The following is a 21456-nucleotide window of genomic DNA, read 5'->3' as shown; positions in this document are numbered from 1 at the left end:
TTCCAATGGATGGGTCGGCCCATTCTCATTGTGGAGCATGGCTGGAGCCTGTCCCCGGGCCTGCTCCTCTCTTGGTCTGTCGGTTCCGAAAGGGCTGGGCCCTTCCAGAGGAACGAGGTGCCTGGAACTGTGAGTTCCTGTAGGATCTAAAGCGTTGCGAGCCTCTGCCCTTGGTTCTTCTGGGAGAGGGACGCTGAGATCTTTTATTCCTATGTTCCAGTAGCCGAGGCACTAGGGATTCACCTCACTTGCTGGCTAAATTCTCCAATTTGCTTCCGAACAAAAGAGATCCTATAAAGGGCATTCTACTGAGATACGCTTTACATGTCACGTCAGCAGACCAATTCCGTAGCCATAGTTGTCTTCTGGCTGCACTACCGAGGCTACACCTCTGGCTGAGGTGCACACCAGGTCTGAGCTTTTGTCCTTCAGGAAGGCTGCTGCAGGTTCCATCATCTCACCGGTATACGTTCCGGAGTTATTTGCCTCTCTCTCTCGAGAAGCAAGCAGGAAAGTGCCACCAGTGCGCAGCAGGAAGCAATCTGCAGTGTCATTGCTGTTGCATCGAAGGCATGCTTAAGGATGGATTCCAGTCATCTATCCTGAGTATCCTTCAATGCAGCCCCTCCCTCCATGGGAATCGTTCACTTTGAGACGGCACAGACCACGGTGTCCACTTTTGGGAAATGCAGGCATTCCTTGGTCGCTGGTTCTAGGGGGTATAGGGCTTCCAAGGCCTGACCCCCTTTGAAGCTGGCCTCCGGGGCATCCAACTCCATGTCAATGAGTTCTTGGATGGCTTCCATCATTGGGAAGTAACATGAGGCTTTACAAAGGGACTCCAGGATGGGGTTTCTTTGGTTCCGCCATCGGGTCCGTGCCTGAAATACCTGGAGTCTTCAGAGTCTGGGAAACAAGGGCTGGTAGTTCATCCTTGTAGAAGAAGCGAAGCATGGTTTGGTATGGTTCCAGGCCTGGAGGAATTTCTCCTTTTCCAGGGAGTCGCCATCATCTGAGGTGTCTGGGTCCCTTGTCAGGGAAATTCTTGGTTAGGTGAGGCATGTCTCGAGGCATCCGAGCAGGGCCGGGAGGATCTTGTGCTTCTGGCAGGGGTTCAGCCTGGGGCACAGCTGGGGCTGATTGCGCCTGAACAAAGGCTTGCAGCCCTTGGAAAAATTCTAACCAGGAGATGGTCCCTGGGTCCATGTTAATCCCAGGGGGAGTCGGCGTACGTGCCCCTGAGGTGCCCTCTTGTGGAGAAGCCATCTCAGAGATGCACAGATCTGGGGAACTATCGTCTGTAGTAGTTCTGTACCCATCCCCAGTCAGTGGGGGACCAAGCTTTGGTTCCCCCTGGGTTTCCTCGCAATGCTGGCACATGCAGGACTCCAGTTTAGGCTGCGTGGCTCTTATATGGCAGGCTGTGCAAAGAGAGTGCCTTCTGGCCTTCTTGGGTGCCGGTGCCATTGCCTCTAGCTTCAATGCGCGCGTGTAGTTGTAAACGTATCTGTGCATGTAGTTGTGCACGCGGTTATGCGCGCCACTGTGCGTGCAACTATGCGTGTGTCTGTACTGGACACGCACAAGTTAGGCGGATCGGCCGTCCAGCCTGCTTTGCGCGTACCGCTGGTCGAGAAGGGAAGATGGCGCCCTGAGGGTCTCCACGTGGACCCCTGCACCGGATTGGGGCCTAGCCCAACCAAGGCTACTCAACCCGATCAGTGCTCCCTTTTTACCTCGCCAGAAAGGAAATCGAATCTGTATAGCAATCCGAGCCTCGGAGACCTGAATTTAAAGTTTTCTGCTTACCTGGTCTCGGTGCTTACAGATTGAGTGTCGGGACGGTCTCCAGCTGCAGGGGGAAGAGGGCTTTACCTTCACCGCCGCGCTCGGTTGTGCACCCGCTGCCTTTCAGCCACCCTGGGGGCTAAGTCCACGCCGGAAACCGGCTACCGAGAGATATCGGAAATCACCTCAAGAATTCTCAACGGGGGGAGGGACCCTTAGGTTTCACTGCAGAGAGCGGGGCTCAATCTTTAAGGTAAATTTTCTTTTTCTTTCTTTTTTGCCATAATTAACACTATTCTAGTGTGTGGGATAGTGTCCGCATCTGCTAGGAGACTGAGAGATACTGAAGAGCTGAGGTTATTGCAGGGGTATATCTAGAGTGACGTCAGCTTTGAAATCTGACTCAGTCTCCCATCTGCTAGCAGAAGAGCACATAACCCACTGGTCCTGAGTCCATCTGGCTACATGCTAGGAAAGCAGGATTTTAACCCTGGTTTCTCTGACCATTGCTCTAACCACTAAGCTACTTGTCATCCTACCTTTTCAGAGTTATGACTTCCAGAACTGGCCTCATTATACTTGGTTAGTTGTCACCAGCTCTCCCCAGAAAGGCATCACCTTTTTACTAGTTAAGCCTCTCCTTATGTACTCTAATATTTCTCTAGCTCTGGCCACCACCTTATCACACTATTTCACTCCTTGAAATTAAAAGATATGCTCACACCAAAGGTTTCCTTCCTTAATGCAAGTCAGAATCTCATCCCCCACAGCAGTCTGCTTTCTTGGATTCTTTCTTCCCAAACGTATGACTACACCTTTGCATTGAAGCTTAGCTACCAACACATTGACCATTCCTTGATCTTTCCTACAATTGTTCTTTATTCCGTTTACAAAGCCTTATTGCTTTTTTTTTTTTTTAAACTTTGTTTTGCTCAGCAGTTTCTTCCTGCTTCTTTGGGCTTGCAGCTCAATTGGAACTAGCTTTCAATCAAAAACCAGGTTATAGTATCTAGACTGATAACTTATTTCTCATATCTTCTTAAGCTCTCACCACATCCACATAAAGAAAAACGTTTTCACAACATCTCTATGGGGTAGATGACTAGAACATTTTTCGGGGAAAATAAACTTAAGAATTCTCCTTTATCGAAGTCCATGGAGTTTCCTGATCAATTCATTATTTATAGTAGAACAATCCAAACAACTATATACAGTTAAAACTTATAGCTCTTACCTGCTTGCTGCTCTATACTTGAACTTTTCCCCTCAGTTTCATTTCTTGTGAGCTCTGCTTTCCTCACAGTTTTTTCTTTATCTTCAGATGTTTCTTCTGGCACTGTTTCTTCACTGACCTTTATGTCATCTTCATCCTCTTCTTCCTCTCCCCCTACTTCATCTACAGTAACAAAGTTAAGCCTACTGAAATCTGCCATGGACTCTTCTTCGTCTTCAGTAACTTCATCTAAAGTCACCAAAGGCTGCTCATCAGTGTCTTTTGATTCTTCATGAACTGTAGTTACAGTGCAAGGATTTTCAAGTGTTTGAGTGGAAACCTTTTCTTCAGGAACCACAACACTACTTGCTTCTTCAACATTCTGTTTAATGTCACCCTCGGTGTTTAAACTGGAAGGCTTAGCACTTAACACAGGTTCTTCCACTTCTCCTACTTCATCTAGTGTAACCAGGGGTTTCCCTTTACCAAGCTCTTCAGGTTCTTCCTCTACTGAAACACATGACTCCTTAGCTGTGCTCTGAAACACCACATCTTCTTCATCACTTATCTCATCTAAAGTGAAGAGTGACCGAGGATCTTTAACAGTTGAAATTTTAGCTTCCTCAGCAAGTACTTCACCCTTGGTTACTAGAGGCTGTGAACCTGTTACTGCTTGTATACGGACATCATCTGCTTCTGCAGCTGCACCATCCTCCTCATCTCCTACCTCATCCAAAGTGACAAAAGATTGTTCCTGCTTGAGGGTTTGCGGTGTGGTCTCCTTTCCTCTACTCCTTTTGGAGCTAGGTTCTAAAGATGGGTTCTCCTCCTTGACAGGTTCTTTCCTTTTCCCTCTTTTTGGAAGATTTTTCCTGGTAGGAGGAGAAACTATTTTTACAGTCTCCTCTGCTTTCTCTTCCATGGGTTCATCTACCACCTCATCAACAGTAACAAATTCATCCATATCAAATGGAAACAGCTCATCTTCTTCCAGCTACACAAAAAAAAATAAAATAAAGTTACTTGTTTAGCAATACTGTGTTCAATTATAAATTTAAGCTTATTTAATTATATTAATGATAAATTATATGGAAATAAACTGTGTACATAAGTTTACAATTCAGAGAGACAATAATCTAAAATATCTACTATACTAAATATAGTAATAGTTAAATCTTCATTTTGCCTTTTATTGACAATTTCTGCAAATTATCAATATAACGCGAGCAAACAAGCAGCATCAGATGTTCTAATCTTATTCGCCATATATATTAACTCATCGTCCTTCCAAGAAGAAAAAAAAACCCTGCCCGGTGGTGGGGGGCCGCTTCCATGTTAAATTCAAGATGGCAGCTTAGCTCCTGGGCTCCTCCCTCCCTTCTTACAGTTTCTAATGCTACCTTCTCTCTAGAAACACAATTTCCATCTGCTCTAAAATAGGATTTCACCCAAAGATGAGATCTGTGCAATGGTAACATCAAGCTAGATTGAGAGAACAGCACAAATCTCATCTTTGGGTGAGTTTCCTCACTCCGAAGGTCATCAAATCTTCACAAGAGAGCACTGTTCTGTTCGTACGTCTCACTTTGAATGTCAAAGTTGCCCCTAATCCCCTACACTAATACCTAAACCTCACCTCGAGTTACTAGGTGGGCCTCCCATAGAGATATAAATACCTATCTAGTCTGAGGGCATTATGGCTAGGCTTGCTCTCTTCCCCCACCCCATGGCCAGGAGCTTACAACTACTAAACAAGGTCCCACCCAGTGGTTGTATGTAGGAAATACAACAATTCTGGCACTTATCGCAAAGTGCGAAAAAGTTATCGCAATTTGCGCTAAGATGGCACTTCGCATAGGTATTAGCGCAAATTATGATAAACTGCCTATTACCATAAAACACACCCCTTTTCCTATTGCATGCGATATTTAGTGCATTTTGATAAATCCAGGCCTAAAATTGTAAGTTCGACCTAGCAGGGTGAAAAATCAAATTGAACTGATTTTTAGTGAGGGGAAGCTCTAGAGCTCAGTAAACAATGGGGAAATAAGCAGACAGGCAGCTTAATGGGGACCATAATTTTCCTTTTCCATGATAGTGTTCTGCACCTCAGTTGAGTCCTTTGACCACAACTGAGCTGCCCAACATTGCTTTTAATTGGGCTGTTCCATTAGACATGCACTCTCTTAGCCTTATTTATTTTTTAAGACATTTGCTTCTGTGTTCTACTCTTCAAACTTTGATACTCCTTATTCTGATCTATTTTGCCCTTTTTTGGACCTTAACCTGGAAAAGTGGTTGCTTATATGGATACCTAGAGACAACTACCAGAAAAAGCTACACAGCTGCATTAGCAAAATTCAGTGCACTTCCTCATCAATTAATAGTGGCCAAGAAAAGATGGAAGAGGTGGCTCCAACTAACTCAGCCCCACTCTGCTCTGAAAATGAGAATGCTCCAGTAACAAAAGTGGACCTGGTGATGTTAATCTGTGAGATCAAGCTGATGCATATGGAGGCAGTGACTACAAAATGACATTAAGGAACTTAAAGAAAAGAACAGATTTTTGAGACTGATATTAGGGAGCAAATGAAGAGCATAGCTGTTTTTTTCAAGTGAATAAAATCTCTGGAGAAAGCAGAGTGGCTTACCTGTAACAGGTGTTCTCCCAGGACAGTAGGATGTTAGTCCTCACAGATGGGTGACATCAGATGGAGCCCTGTCACGGAATACTTTTGTCAAAGTTTCTAGCACTTTTACTGGCACACTGAGAATGCCCAGCATGCCACTAACCCTGTGGCTACACGGGTTCCTCCTTCAGTGTTGTTTGTAGCAAAAAATACGAGCGAAAAATAAAAGAAAACTGTATCGAACCCAACTCCGCGGGGTGGGTTTCGTGAGGACTAACATCCTGTTGTCCTGGGAGAACACCTGTTACAGGTAAGCAACTCTGCTTTCTCCCAGGAAAAGCAGGATGGTAATTCTCACAGATGGGTGAATAGCAAGCTACAGGCTGCCTTAGAACATAGGTCAACGAGCACCCAAAAATGTGCAAGAGGCAAAATAACTGGGGTGCTGTTGGCAACAGAGAGGCAGCCTGAAATTCACAATGGGCCTAGGTAGGAAGAGTTGGGTTTTTCACACTGGGAATAAATTCCGTAGGACAGACTGGCCAAAGACTGGGTCCTGCCGACCAGCCTTGTTGAGACAGCAATGGGCTGTGAATGGGTGGAGCGCACTCCATGTCGCGGCCCTGCAGATGTCGGCAATCGGTACTGAACGTGTGCTACTGAGGTTGCCATGGCCCTGAGTGTGCCTTCACTCGTCCCTCAAGTGGAAGGCCTGCTTGTTGGAAGCAGAACACAATGCAGTCTGCCAGCCAGTTGGTGAGAGTCTCCTTGCCCACCATAAAAGAAAATTGGTTGTTACCTAATAATTTTCGTTCCTGTAGTACCAACGGATCAGTACAGACTCCTGGGTTTATTCATCCCTGCCAGCAGATGGAGACAGAAAAGCCTCGCTGACACTGCTTGAAAAACCCTGGTGCCACCTGCAGTAGCTCAGTATTGATCTGTACCCAAGCTGAAAAATACACTATGTGCAATAAACTGACATAAAAAACCATGTCAAACATCTTTGAAAAAACATGTGAATTCATAACTAAAACAGAAGTTTGCTGAAAAGAATATGGTTGAGCGGACAACTCTCCCCTCTAACCCGGCCGGGCTCTGGACTGATCTGTTGGTACTACAGGAACAAAAATTATCAGGTAAGAACCAATTTTCTTTTCCCTGTACGTACCTGGATCAGTCCAGACTCCTGGGATGTACCAAAGCTTCCTAGAGAGGATGGGACCTGGATAGTCCCGCTCGCAAGACACCTTCACCAAAAGACCTGGAATACAAAGATCCCAAATCCAAACGGTAATGCCTTGCAAATGTATGCAACGACTTCCAAGTCGCCGCTCTGCAAATCTCCTGCGGAGACACCAACTGAGCCTCCGCCCATTTAATGGCCTGCGCTCGCATTGAATGAGCTCGCAAACCAGCAGGAACTGGACAGCCCTTGAGTATATACACTGACCCAATAGCCTCCTTAAGCCACCTAGCAATCGTTGCCTTGGAGACCTTGGTACCCTTCTTTGGACCGCTCCATAACACAAAAAGATAATCCGACCTTCGAAACTCATTAGTAACCTTGAAATAGCGAAGCAAGGTTCTACGGACATCCAACAGTTTAAGTTCCCTAGCATGCAGCGTGGAAGAATCCAAATCTGCAAATGCCAGAAGCTCGATAGTCTGATTAACATGAAAGGCCAAGACCACCTTTGGGACAAAGGAGGGAACCGTTTGTAACGTAACACCTGAATCAGATATTTGAAGAAACGGATCCCTACAAGACAAAGTTTGTAATTCGGAAATTCTCCTGGCGGAACAAATGGCCACCAGGAACACTACCTTGAGAGTCAAATCCTTAAGGGTCGCCCTTCGAATCGGTTCAAATGGAGCATCATACAATGTCCGCAGAACCAAATTAAGGTTCCAAGGAGGGCATACTTTCCGCACCGGACGACGCAAATTCCTAACTCCCCGAAGAAACCTTTGGACATCCGGATGAGACGACAAGGAATACCCCTCAAGCTTGCCTTGTAAGCAGGCTAAAGCCGCCACTTGCACTTTAAGGGAATTAAAGGCAAGACCTTTAGATAACCCATCCTGTAAAAGGACAAGACTTGAGAAATCGATGACTGAACCGCCAGTATCCCTCGGTCGGTACACCAAGCTTCAAACATTTTCCATACTCGAACATATGAGAGGGAAGTAGATTCCCGCCTAGCCTGCAAAAGCGTGGTGATCACAGATTCTGGATAACCTTTCTGCCTCAAGAGACGCCTCTCAAAAGCCAAGCCGCTAGACAAAAGCGATCGGCCTGGTCGGAAAATATGGAAACTTGACGAAGAAGATCAGGGAGATGACTCAGACGCAACGGACCGTCCACTGTTAGATTGACTAGATCTGCGAACCACGGCCGACGGGGCCATTCCGGAGCCACTATCACCACCTCCCTGGGGCGCTTCTCTATTCTGCGCAATACTTTGCCCACCAGAGGCCACGTGAAACACATACAGCAAGACTTCCGGAGGCCAAGGCACTACTAGAGCGTCGACTCCCTCGGCCCCGTACTCTCTCCTGCGACTGAAGAACCGAGGAGCTTTCGCATTGAGCGGAGTGGCAATCAAATCAATGTGGGGTCGGCCCCACCTTCTCCGGATAGCAAATGTTGCTTACCTGATGTAACAGGTGTTCTCACAGGACAGCAGGATGTTAGTCCTCACAAATGGGTGACATCGAGGATGGAGCCCACCACGGAAAACTTCTGTCAAAGTTTAAACAGAACTTTGACTGGCCCCTACTGGGCATGCCCAGCAAGGCACTGACCCTGCAGCCAGCAGGGGTCTCCCTTCAGTCTGATGTTCAAAGCTACAGGCAGTGCCTAGAAAGTAAAAACAAAACAAACCCAACACCGCGGGGTGGCGGGCGGGTTTCGTGAGGACTAACATCCTGCTGTCCTGTGAGAACACCTGTTACATCAGGTAAGCAACATTTGCTTTCTCACAGGACAAGCAGGATGGTTGTCCTCACAAATGGGTGAGTACCGAGCTGAGGATGTCCTGACTTGCACCAAATGCACCCAACGACGTGCAACAGGCACTACAACTGGGGTGGAATTTGGTAAAGGGCATCCGCACCCTACTGGGAAGGTGGAAGGGTGTTGGTACATCACGTTGGAAAAAGGTTACGCAAGACAGATTGGCCGAAGATGGAGTCCTGTCTTCCAGCTTTGTCCAAACAATAGTGGGCTGCAAAGGTATGGAGAGAACTCCAGGTTGCAGCCCTGCAGATGTCAGGAAGCGGCACCGATCGAAGGTGTGCCACTGACGTCGCCATGGCCCTCACAGAGTGTGCATTCACACGGTCTTGAAAGGGAATGCCAGCTTGCTGATAGCAAAAAGAAATGCAGTCCGCCAACCAGGAGGAAAGAGCCTGTTTACCCACAGGATGTCCTAACTTGTTAGGATGAAAAGAGACAAATAATTGAGTGCTCTTCCTGTGAGCAACTGTACGGTCTAGATAAAAAGCTAGAGCTCGTTTGCAGTCTAGGGTATGCAGAGTCTGTTCCCCGGAGTTGGAGTGGGGCCTGGGAAAAAAGATAGGTAGTATGATGGATTGATTAATATGAAACTCAGAAACTACCTTAGGTAAAAATTTAGGGTGAGTGCGGAGTATCGCCCGGTCCTGCAGGAGCTTAGTGTAAGGCGGATAGGTAACTAGGGCCTGCAATTCACTAACCCTGCGAGCTGAAGTGATAGCCAAGAGGAATAACACTTTCCATGTGAGATACTTTAACTCACAGGAGTGCAGAGGTTCGAAAGGAGGTTTCATTAGACGACCAAGAACCAGGTTAAGGTCCCAAGATGGGGCCGGAGGACGTAAGGGTGGCTTCAGATGGAGCAAGCCTTTAAGAAAACGAGTTACTAGGGGTTGTACTGAAATAGGGACACCCTGTACACCTTTATGGAAGGCGGCTACCGCACTGACATGCATTCTGATAGAAGAGGTTTTAAGACCTGATTCAGAGAGATGCCATAAATAGTCCAAGAATTTGGAGATTGGACAGGAAAGGGGATCAAGGGACTGAGAAGTGCACCATGATGTGTACCTTTTCCATTTGTATGAGTAAGACTTTCTTGTGGAAGGCTTTCGTGAAGCTATCAGGACCCGAGAAACGGAATCTGAAAGGTTGAAAGGCTGAAGGACTAACCTTTCAACATCCATGCCGTCAGGGACAAAGCTTGGAGGTTGGGATGGAGGAGGCATCCGTTGTTTTGAGTGAGCAGATGCGGGTCCTTTCCCAGAGGAATGTGCCTGCGGATGGAGAGATCCTGGAGTATTGGAAACCATACTTGGCGTGGCCAGTAGGGTGCTATCAGGATCATGGTTCCCCCGTCGTGGCGTAGCTTCACGAGAGTCTTTGACACAAGAGGAAGTGGAGGGAATGCATAGAGCAGACCGGTTGTCCACTTGAGGGAGAATGCATCCCTCGGCCGAGAGTGCTGGCTCCGAATGAGAGAGCAGTAATCGTCCACTTTGTGGTTCTGAGGGGACGCAAAGAGGTCTATGCGGGGAGACCCCACTTGTGAAACAGAGAGGTCGTTACCAGAGGATCGAGTGACCACTCGTGTGGTTGGAAGACACGGCTCAGCTGGTCTGCCAATACATTGTCTACTCCCGGCAGGTAAGTGGCCCTGAGGTACATGGAGTGGGAGAGGGCTTCCGCCCAGATCTGCGCAGCTTCCTGACACAGAAGGAAGGAGCCTGTGCCTCCCTGCTTGTTTATGTACCACATGGCCACTTGGTTGTCCGTCTGGATTAAGATTATCTGATGAAAGAGATGATCTTTGAAAGTGCGGAGCGCATAGCGGATTGCTCGAAGTTCCAGGAAATTGATCTGGTGTTCGGCTTCCTCTTTGGACCATAACCCTTGGGTTTGAAAGTTGTCCACATGGGCTCCCCAACCGATGTGAGAAGCGTCGGTGGTTAGGATTACTTGCGGTTCCGGTGGAAGAAAGGGTAAGCCCTGAAGGAGGTTGACCTGAGTCGTCCACCAGGTTAAGGATAGGCGCAGCGCTTGTGTGACTGTGACTATGGAGGACAGAGGCTGAAAAGCTTGAATCCATTGGTGTCGTAGAGTCCATTGTGTTACTCATGGCTAGTCGGGTCATGGGAGTGACTTGAACCGAGGATGCCATGTGCCCTAGGAGAATGAGGAACTGGCGAGCCGTGGCAGTGTTCTGAGACTGGAGCTGGCGAGCCAGGGACATTAGGGTGTGGACCCTCTGAAGAGGAAGGTAAGCCTTTGCCTGTAAGGTGTCCAAGTCTGCCCCAATGAAGGATAAGGTTTGAGACGGGACCAAGCAAGATTTCTCGTAATTGACGAGAAACCCTAAGGAAAGGAGTGTTTGAATTGTCAATTTTAGGGAGGATTGAGCTATCTGCTGGGTGGAGGCCCTGATTAGCCAATCGTCCAGGTATGGGTAGACGTGGACACCTTGCTTCCTTAGGAATGCTGCTACCACTACGAGACATTTGGTAAAGACTCGTGGGGCAGAAGCTAGACCGAAAGGTAGGACACGGTATTGATAATGGTCGTGGCCTACTAGAAACCGCAGATATTTGCGATGGGATTGTGTGATCGCAATGTGGGTATAAGCGTCCTTGAGGTCGAGAGAGCACAGCCAATCCCCTCTTTGTAGCAGAGGGAGCAGCGCGCCTAGGGTTACCATTTTGAACTTCTCTTTTTGAAGGTATTTGTTGAGGGCTCGAAGGTCCAAAATGGGACGTAGTCCCCCTGATTTCTTTGGTATTAGGAAGTATCTGGAATAGAATCCCGTGCCTCGTTGAGAGGGAGGAACGGGTTCTATAGCATTTGATTGCAGAAGAAGGGATACTTCCTGTTGTAATTGAGCCAAATGGGTGGATAGACTCCACGCTTGAAGAGGCGGGGAGTCTGCCGGAAGAGATATGAAGTTGAGGTGGTAACCCTGTGCGATAATTGTTAGCACCCACTGATCTGAGGTGATCTGCAACCAAGGTTGTAAAAAATGGTACAGTCGACCTCCTACAGGGATGTCTGGAAGAGGGGTTTGGCATGTGTTCCCTACAGGGGAGTCAAAGGCCAGCCGCAGGCCCAGGAGGAGGGGCTACAGTAGGCCTTTGTTTCCTAGGCTGACGCGGCTGAGGCCTAGTAGAGGATCGAGCTGGACGAGGCCTGGCCGATGGAGGATAATAACGGCGTGGTCGAAAGAATGACTTCTTAGAGTCTTTCTTTTGCGGTTGCTTGGAGGTCAGCTCAGGTGGGACAGAGGAGAGTTGTTTCAACGTCTCATGGTGGTCTTTCAACTCCGCCACAATCTGCTGAATTTGTTCTCCAAACAAATTATCGCCTAAGCAGGGTAAATCAGCAAGACGATCCTGAACCTCTGGGCGAAGGTTGGATGATTTTAACCAAGCCCAACGTCTGGCCGAGATGGCTGTGGCTGAAACTTTTGTGGAAGCATCGAATATGTCGTAGGCAGTCCTAATCTCGTGCTTCCCTGCCTCAAATCCCTTGTGAAGAAGGGCTTGAAGCTGCGGTTGGTATTGGTCTGGTAACGTGTCAGCATAGTCTTGCATCTGCTTAAGGATGGCTCTGTTGTACTGAGTCATATAAAGTTGATATGAAGCTATGCGTGAAATCAACATAGCTCCATGATAGACTTTCCGTCCAACACTATCTAGGAACTTGTTGTCCCTGGTAGGTGGGGTAGAAGAGTGTGGCTTAAGACGCTTGGCCTTCTTCTGCGCGGACTCAACCACAACAGAGCGATGATCCAGTTGAGGTTTTTGGAAACCTGGTGCTGACTGGACAAGGTAGGTGGAGTCAGCTTTTTTGTTAACTGGGGACACTGATGAAGGAGATTCCCAGTTTTTCTTGAGCAGATCCAAAAACACCTGGTGTATAGGGATGGAAGCGATGATTTTTGGAGCATCCAGAAATTGAAGGAGTTCCATCATCTGGTGTCTGTCATCAGCTTCAGATTGTAGTTGAAAAGGTACAACTTCTGACATCTCTTTCACAAAATTAATGAAAGATAGATCCTCAGGAGGAGATCTTTTTCTACTCTCTGTAGGAGATGGAGGCGAAGGCAAATCCGTGTCAGAAGATGTATCATCATTATCACCCCAGGTATCGTAGGGATCAAGTGGGGTTTGTAACCCTGATGGACCTGGATGAGGCTCTAAAGGCATCGATGGAAACCGAGGTGGAATCGGTGCCGTAGGTGGAACCAGAAATGGCATCGATGGCTTCGGTGCTGTCGATGGAATCGGTGCCTGGCGTGGAATGGATGGAACCAAAGGATATATCGGTGGAGATATACCAGAAGGCACCGATGGAACCACCCCGGAAGGAGGAATCCGGAACGGTGTTTCTCCTGCCGATGAAAATCCAGTCGGAGACGGTGGTGTTGTCGATGGCACTGGAATCACCGATGGAAGGGCCGTCATGAGCGCCTCCATGCGGCTCAGTAGCGGTGCTAGCGCTTGTATCAACGGCTCGGTGGTCGGTTCCCTCCTCGGTGGCGAAGCCGGTGCCGGTGTCGGTGCCGGGGGCGGCACTGGAACCGGTGCCGGAGACGGTGCCGATGGAGGTTGCAATTTCTTCATCGCTTTCTCGATGGCCTCCTGGACCAGCCGGTCCAGTTCTGCCCGGAGACCAGGGGTAACCATACCCGGCTCGACGGGAGAGGGAGGCTGAGGCATGGCCGGAGGGACCACCGTAACCGGTGGGATCACGGCCCCCGCACCCCGGGAGGGTGAGGGTTTCCTCGATGCCTGCGAACGAGACGTGGAGGGTGTCCGGTCTGTTCGCGGCTTCTTTGTCGGTGGCTCGGCTTGAGCAGAGGTCGATGGCTGTGGATCCTCGACAGGCCGAGATTTGTGCCGTCGATAGCGGTGCTTTTCCTTCCGATCCCCTCGCCCATCCGGGGAAGGGACGGGAGTCGACGGCCGAGAAGCGATCGATGGCGGACGGTCACCGGAGGGTTGACGATGATGGTACAACTTCGACGGTGCCGGTTCCGATGACGTCGATGCTATCGATGGCGTTGGGGTGGGTGCATGGAAGAGGAGCCCCATCTTCTCCATCCTGGCTTTGCGACCCTTGGGTGTCATTAAGGCACATGTGGTGCAAGTCAGGACATCATGCTCACTACCCAAACACATCACACAAACCCTGTGGGGGTCTGTGATGGACATAGTCCGGGTACAATCCGGACAACGGCGGAACCCCGTTGCCATGGCCTGAAGCCAAAATTTAGGCTGGGGATCGGTAAGTGCCAACAGGCCTCAAGGGCCAAATTCGACGGTAGTCGATGGAAAGAGGCAAAAAACTTACCGGGTTCCGTAAGATGACTAAAAATTTGTCGAAGGGAGACCCCTGAGGGGCAAATTTTCTTAGGAAATTAATTTCCAAATTCCTGTCAGGAACGTGGTTAGAGAGCTCCTTTCACCGCGTGGCAACTGCTGCGCGGAAAAAAGAAGACTGAAGGGAGACCCCTGCTGGCTGCAGGGTCAGTGCCTTGCTGGGCATGCCCAGTAGGGGCCAGTCAAAGTTCTGTTTAAACTTTGACAGAAGTTTTCCGTGGTGGGCTCCATCCTCGATGTCACCCATTTGTGAGGACAACCATCCTGCTTGTCCTGTGAGAAAAACCGCATCACAGACTCCGTCAACTCCCACTCGCTTGGATCTAAGCTTTGACGACTGAGGGAATCGGCTTGAACGTTGTCGACCCCGCGATATGAGAAGCTGCTAGGTGAACCAGGTACCGCTCTGCCCAGTGAAACAACTCCTGCGCTTCCATTGGTCCCGCCCTGCCGATTTATGTAAGCAACCGTAGTGGCGTTGTCCGACAGAACCCTGACCGAACGACCCAGAACAAGGGGAAGAAAGGTGTGAAGGGCCAGTCGTACCGCTCTGGTCTTCAACCGATTGATTGGCCACGAGGCCTCTACAGGCGACCAAATGCCTTGGGTCGACTGTCGCTCGCAGACCGCACCCCAACCAGAGAGACTGGCATCGGTAGTGAGAACCACCAATTCCGGAACCTCTAGGCTTACTCCACGCTGTAGATTGGAAGACTGTAGCCACCATGACAGGCTGTTCCATCCCGACGTATCCAGCAAAACTGGTAAACGAAAGGCCTGTGACAGGGGATTCCATTGGTCCAACAGAGCCCTCTGAAGTGGCCGCATATGCGTGAAGGCCCACCGTACCAATTCCAGGGTCAAAGCCATCGACCCCAAAACCTTTAGAAAATCCCAGGCTCGTGGTATCTCCAATGCCAACAGGCATTGAACCTGCGACTGTAGTTTGAGTAACCTCTCCTGAGTGAGAAACACCCTGCCTTGCCTCCTGTCGAAGCGAGCTCAGAGATATTCTAGGTCCTGGGATGGCTCCAAATGACTCTTCGCCCGGTTGACCACCCAGCCGAGAGACTCCAACAGGTGAACAACCTTCTGAACTGACGAACGGCAGCCTTCTAATGATTTCTCCCGAATTAACCAATTGTCGAGATAAGGGTGTAACACACCTTCGCGTCGGAGAGCCGCCGCCACCACCACCTTGGAGAACGTGCGAGGAGCTGTCGCTAGGCCGAACGGCAACGCCTGGAATTGGAAATGTTGACCCAGTACCGCAAAGCTTAGAAACCACTGATGCTCTGGACGGATTGGGATATGCAAGTATGCTTCAGTCAGATCCAGGGAGGCCAAAAACTCCCTAGAGCGGACCGCCGCAATGAAAGACTGTAGCGTTTCCATTCGAAACCGTGGAATCCGCAAGGACCTGACGACGGATTTGAGATCCAAAATGGGTCGAAACATTCCCTCCTTTTTCGGGACCATGAAATAGATGGAATATCAACTCTTGCCCCGTTCGAGACGCTCCTGGGACCACTGCTCCCAAACCGCGCAACCTGCGCAAAGTCTCTCGAACCGCTCAATGCTTTGCTGAGAACCCGCAAGGGGAGACTAAGAAGAGGTCTTGAATGGGTTGTGCAAACTCTAAAGCGTAGCCATCTCTTATCACGGAAAGGACCCACTGATCCTGTGTGATTTTGGCCCACTCCCCGTAAAAATCTGCCAGCCAGCTCCCTATATAGGGAACGGCGGAGTGGACTGGCCTGGCTTCATTGGGGGGGGGGCGGGGGCTTTGTCGCTTGAAAAGGTCGTCGCCCGCCGCGAAAGGACCGACCCCAATTTGTTCCCCGCAGCTGCTGAAAAGTCCTTTGAAGCTGTGTCCCTACCGGACATCTGGGAGGGCGAGACCGTCTGTTGTTCTGGAAGCGGGACCTGACTGAAAAGCCTGGCGATTCCTTGGTCTGTCCTCTGGCACTTTGTGAACCTTTGTCTCACTCAGCTGCTTCATGAGCTGTTCCAGTTGCTCCCCAAACAAGAGACAACCCCTAAAAGGCAAAGAACCTAACCGGGCCTTGGAAGAAACATCTGCCGATCAGTGATGGAGCCAAAGTAAACGTCTGGCTGCTACCGCCGAACTCATAACCCGGGAAAGCGAACGCACCAAGTCATACAGCGCATCCGCTACATACGCAATAGACGCCTCCATGCGATCTTCCTCGGGCGAGTCGGGACCAGGAGGTGCAACCTGACAATCCTGCACCCACCTTAGACATGCTCTCTGCATAAAACCGGAGCACACAGCAGCTCGGAGCCCAAAGCAGCACTCTCAAAAGCCCTTTTAAGGTGAAGCTCTAATTTCCGATCCTGCAATTCCTTGAGGGCTGCGGACCCCTCCACCAGATCGTAGTCTTTTTTGTAACCAGGGCATCTACCTACGGCAGCGCAAATAGCTCCAAGGTCTGTTCTGGCAATGGGTAGAGTTTGGCCATAGCCCTACCTACCCTCAAACAGGAGTCCGGGGAATCCCAGTCATGCTCAATCAACTGCTGCATTGATCTATGATACGGAAACACGAAAGGAGGAGCCCGAAGGCTGTCCAGAACGGGATCCACCCCATCCACTTCTGGAGCTTCCTGCGGAGGCATTAAACCCAGCTCCTCCAGGACTTGCGGAAGCAAAAACGTCAACTCATCCCTCCGGAATAAACATAGAATTTTGGGATCATCCCTTTCTACCACCAATGGCTGATCTGGGGCCGGAGAAAACAGATCGTGCCCTACGGAACCCGGCGCTGCCCTTGCCAGAGGGAGCGGACCCTGCAAAGCTCCTGGTGCCCCCCTCCGGAGCTAAGCCCTTTCGACCAAGGATCGGACCCCACAGGCCGCAAACCCGGGCCCTGCAGAGCGAGAGGCAAAATGGGACACCCTAAACCCTCCTGCTGCGCCAGATAAGCTTCGTGCATCAGGAGAATAAAATCAGCAGAGAAAGGACGGGAACCCGGGGACAAAATGGGGACCGGGTCACCCCCAGGCCCCTGGAGTAAAGGACCTGGCTGATCTGCCTCCCCCCCCCCAGGATAACCCCCTGTGCATCAGGGGGGGACCGGGATGAACCAGAGACAGCCGCGGTGGGAGATCCCCTTCCCCCTCCGAAAATGGCGGCATGCGCGAATCTGGCGCCAAAAAGGCCGCCACTCCCGCATCGGAGGAACCGGCGGCACCGGGGACCTCGGGAGCCATAGATATGGGCCAAGCGCAGCAGCCACGCATTTGCACAGGTGATGGCGTTTTGAGGGCCCTTCCCCCCCAGAAACGCAGCCCGAACACAGACCCGACCGGCTGAACCGACGATTTCAATGTGTTATCCACTATGACGCCTAGATCTCTTTCTTGGGTGGTAGCACCTAATATGGAACCTAACATTGTGTGACTATAGCATGGGTTATTTTTTATGCATCACCTTGCACTTATCCACATTAAATTTCATCTGCCATTTCGATGCCCAATTTTCCAGTCTCACAAGGTCTTCCTGCAATTTATCACAATCTGCTTGTGATTTAACTACTCTGAACAATTTTGTATCTGCAAATTTTATTACCTCACTCGTCGTATTTCTTTCCAGTTCATTTATAAATATATTGAAAAGTAAGGGTCCCAATACAGATCCCTGAGGCACTCCACTGCCCACTCCTTTCCACTGAGAAAATTGTCCATTTAATCCTACTCTGTTTCCTGTCTTTTAGCCAGTTTGTAATCCACGAAAGGGCATCACCACCTATACCATGACTTTTTACTTTTCCTAGAAGCCTCTCATGAGGAACTTTATCAAAACACCTTCTGAAAATCCAAGTACACTACATCTACCGGTTCACCTTTATCCACATGTTTATTAACTCCTTCAAAAAAGGACAAAGACGACACCCCCAGACTTCGTGTGATGCCCCCAGGCAAAGAATGCAAACATTGCGGATCCGTGATGGTCATGATCCGAGGACACCGAGGGCATCGTCGAAAACCCAACACCACCATGAAAGAGCGACGTCTATGGCCGGTGTATACCGAGCACTAAACAGTCGGGAATCGACCGCAGAGAAAGTAAAACAAAAACAATCCAACTTACCACACCACCCTGAAGCACTGATGGGCTAAGGGGAATCCAATGCAAAAATATACCAATGAAAGTACCAATGAAGTACAGAGAAAAGACTCTAAAAGAGCAAAGCTCCAAAAAACCGCAAGGGAAACAGCTCTGCGGAAAAATAAGAGACTGAAGGGGGACCCCGCGGATAGTGGCATGCTGGGAATACTCAGTGTGCCTAGTCAAAGTTCTAGAAACTTTGACAGAAGTTTTCCATGCCGAGCTCCATCTGATGTCACCTATGTGTGAGGACTACCATCCTACTTGTCCTAGGAGAAACCAAGGTATCTATCTTCAGGAATCGCAACTGTTCCCTTGCCTTTGGATATAAGGAGTATAAACCCACTAATGGGCCTCCAGGGTGTTCCACTCAAGGTTAATTAACTCTTGAACTGGATCCAGGAGGGGAAAGAAACTAGACACTGTGTAAAGTGACAAATATGGGATGTTTCTTTTGTAAACCTGCATCACCCCCATCCACACTGAGCATCTTCAGGGTCTGAGTCAATAGACTTAGCGACTCAACTTTGAGAAAATACCAGAGTAGAGTCCGATGTGGCTCCAAATCAGGTGGAATTTCTCCCTCTTCTAGAGAGGAAAAACCCAGCTCCCCATTGGAGTCATTCGACATATTACGATCCACATCTCTCTGACATCTCCAGTTACAGCTTCCCTGCAGCGGCTGACTAGTTGGAGACCTAGGCAGACGATCCCTTCTTAGTAGATTGCTTCATCTCTGCTGGGCGTCTCTGCAGAAAAGCCTGCAGGCCCTGGAAAAATTCCACCCAGGAAGAGGAGGATGGATCCATACAGGGACCCATAGGCCCAAACCTGGCACTCTCTGACTCCTCTCTCGGGGATGCCTCTGCCATTGGGAACAAGGGGGAGACAAAATGTCCACTTTGTTGCCTCCTGCCCCACTCCCCTCCGGAGCCATCACAGGCTGGGCGATGTTCCAACTTCAGTGAAATCTGTAGTAGCCAAATCGCCTTGAGCATCTAAACAGTGCTTACACAGGCGAAGACATCGTTGGCTGGATTACCCTCATATGGGAAGCCACACAGATAGCCAGGCGCTTAGACTTTTTTGTCCCCAGAATCATAGTATTCCTGTACACTGCTCTAGACGGCCTCCTATGAACACTCCAAAGGGCGCCCAGTGTATCGTGCAAATACGTGCTCAAATCTAGGTTGTGGCCTTATGTGCACAAGTACCCGTGCACATGTGCGCCCAACGTCACAGCCACCTGGCGAGAACGTTCACACATGGGAATAAAACTGCCACCGCGGCTTTCCATGCGGCTGACTGAACAGAGTCTAATAAGTGGGGCATAGCCAAAAGCTGCTCAACCCACATCCACTATACAATCTCCCCAGAGAAGTGGAGGGAAAAGGGGGTTAAGACGCAGAGGAAAACAGACAGAAGGACCCAGTAAGGGGGGGGGGGGGGAAGAGGGAGCCTAAAACTTCCAACCAGCATGCCGCGAAGACTAAGGCCCCCGTGTGCTGCAAATGTGTGAAAGAGAGAGGGAGGGGAGGGTGAGAGCATGGGAGGTAAGGGGGGATGCTTGAGAGTGGGATTCAGAGAGAGGGAACCTATATGAGGAGATTGTGAAGGAGTGTGTGTGTGAGAGACTGGGAGCTCGTGTGTATGAAAAGGATTGTGTGATTGTGATGGTGCTAATCTGTGTGAAGGGATTGTGTATGTGTGAGACAGAGCCTGTGTGAAGGGGTGCATGAGAGAGAGACATAGAAAACTGGTGTGAGGATGTATGTGTGAAAGAAAGGGAGCTTGTGTGGGTGTGTTTGCAAGACAGAGGGCCCTGTATGAGGGGATGTGTGAAGGAGCCTATATGAGGATGGTGTATGTGTACTAGAGAGAGGGAGCATGTGTGTGAGAGAGGGAGGGACACAGAGAGCCTGTGTGAGGGGGCAGTACAGGGAACGGTGTCAAACTCTGGGACTGGCAATAGAGTGGAAGGGGTTGAGCCTAGAGGTGGAGGGGAGAGATACTGGCAGGTGGAGGAGTTGGGGCCTGAGAGGGCAAAGTGGCCAGGGGAGTAGGGAGAGCGAGTGGAAGGGACACTCAGTCAATTTCTAGGAAATTTCCTGCTCAAATATTTAAAATTCTGCATCTTTAAGTAATAACTTTTTTCTGTATTAATTTAAAATATAATTACTTAATGACTGTCATGTAAATTGTGTTATTTTGACTAATATAAAGTTTGCAGAATTTTAAGTTTGTGCGTGCAGAATTCCCCCAGGAGTAAAAATGAGAAGCTTGGGAGTGAGCGCCAAGATGCTGGCATGTATTACAAACTGGTTGACGAATAGAAGACAGAGGGTGAAGGTAAATGGAACCTACTCTGAAGAGAGAAAGTGAAGTTGCTTACCTGTAAACAGGTATTCTCCTAGGAGAGTAGGTTGTTAGTCCTCACATGCGGGTGACATCATCCGATGGAGCCCGGCATGGAAAACTTTAGTTTCTAGAAGCTTTGACCAGCAGACTGAGCATGCCAAGCCTGCTACTATCTGCGCGTCCATGCAAGGTACCCTTTAGGTCTCGTGACACAGCAAAAGACGAGCGAAAAAAAACCAGACAGACATTGTGGGGAGGCGGGCAGGATTCCTGAGGACTAACATCCTGCTGTCCTAGGAGAACACCTGTTACAGGTAAGCAACTGCGCTTTCTCCTAGGACAAGCAGGATGGTAGTCTTCACATATGGATGAGTACAAAGCTCCAGACAGCCCCACTCAATCCGAGAGACTAACAGTGGCCGAACAAGGTGCCAACGGGCACAACACAATTGCGGTGCTGTAGGTAAACAAGGGGCAGTCTGGGTCTCACAAGTAGCATGAAACAGGAAGAGCTGGGTTCAAATCTGGAACAGGTTACGCAGGACGGACTGACCGAAGGCACTGTCCCGACGGCCATCCCTGCCTAGGCAGTAATGAGCTGCAAACGTGTGAAGAGAACTCCAGGCTGCGGGCTTGGCAAAATTTCAATGACGGGGACTGCACGCAAATAGGCCATAGACCGGACCAAGTGAGCCTTTACTTTACCGACTAGCTGAAGGCCTGCCTGCACGTAGCAGAAGGCAATGCAATCTGCCAGCCAGATGGATAAGGTCAGCTTTCCTACTGCCACTCCCATCCTATTAAGAGTTGAAGGACACGAAGAGCTGGGTGGACCTGCCTATGGCTTGCTGTGCGATCTAGGCACAACGCTAGCGCCCGTTTACAGTCCAGAGTATGGAGCGCCCATTCCCCTGGGTGGGAATGAGGCCTCAGAAAAAAGGT

The 21456-nt window shown here is 49.6% G+C and overlaps 1 protein-coding gene across 5 annotated transcripts in view; it reads right to left on the bottom strand.

Annotated features, from left to right (window-relative positions):
• ZNF638 (zinc finger protein 638) overlaps positions 1-21456 on the bottom strand; it is a 497682-nt gene that overhangs the window by 80345 nt on the left and 395881 nt on the right. For all 5 annotated transcript variants that reach the window (XM_029594449.1, XM_029594439.1, XM_029594458.1 and 2 more), the window contains exon 22: positions 3023-3995. In XM_029594449.1, coding sequence (XP_029450309.1) covers positions 3023-3995 — 973 coding nt within the window. The remainder of the gene's footprint in view (positions 1-3022; positions 3996-21456) is intronic.

Source organism: Rhinatrema bivittatum, chromosome 1 (genome assembly GCF_901001135.1).
Source record: "Rhinatrema bivittatum chromosome 1, aRhiBiv1.1, whole genome shotgun sequence".
Classification (NCBI taxonomy): domain Eukaryota; kingdom Metazoa; phylum Chordata; class Amphibia; order Gymnophiona; family Rhinatrematidae; genus Rhinatrema; species Rhinatrema bivittatum.
This window is presented reverse-complemented; position numbering and strand designations above follow the sequence as displayed.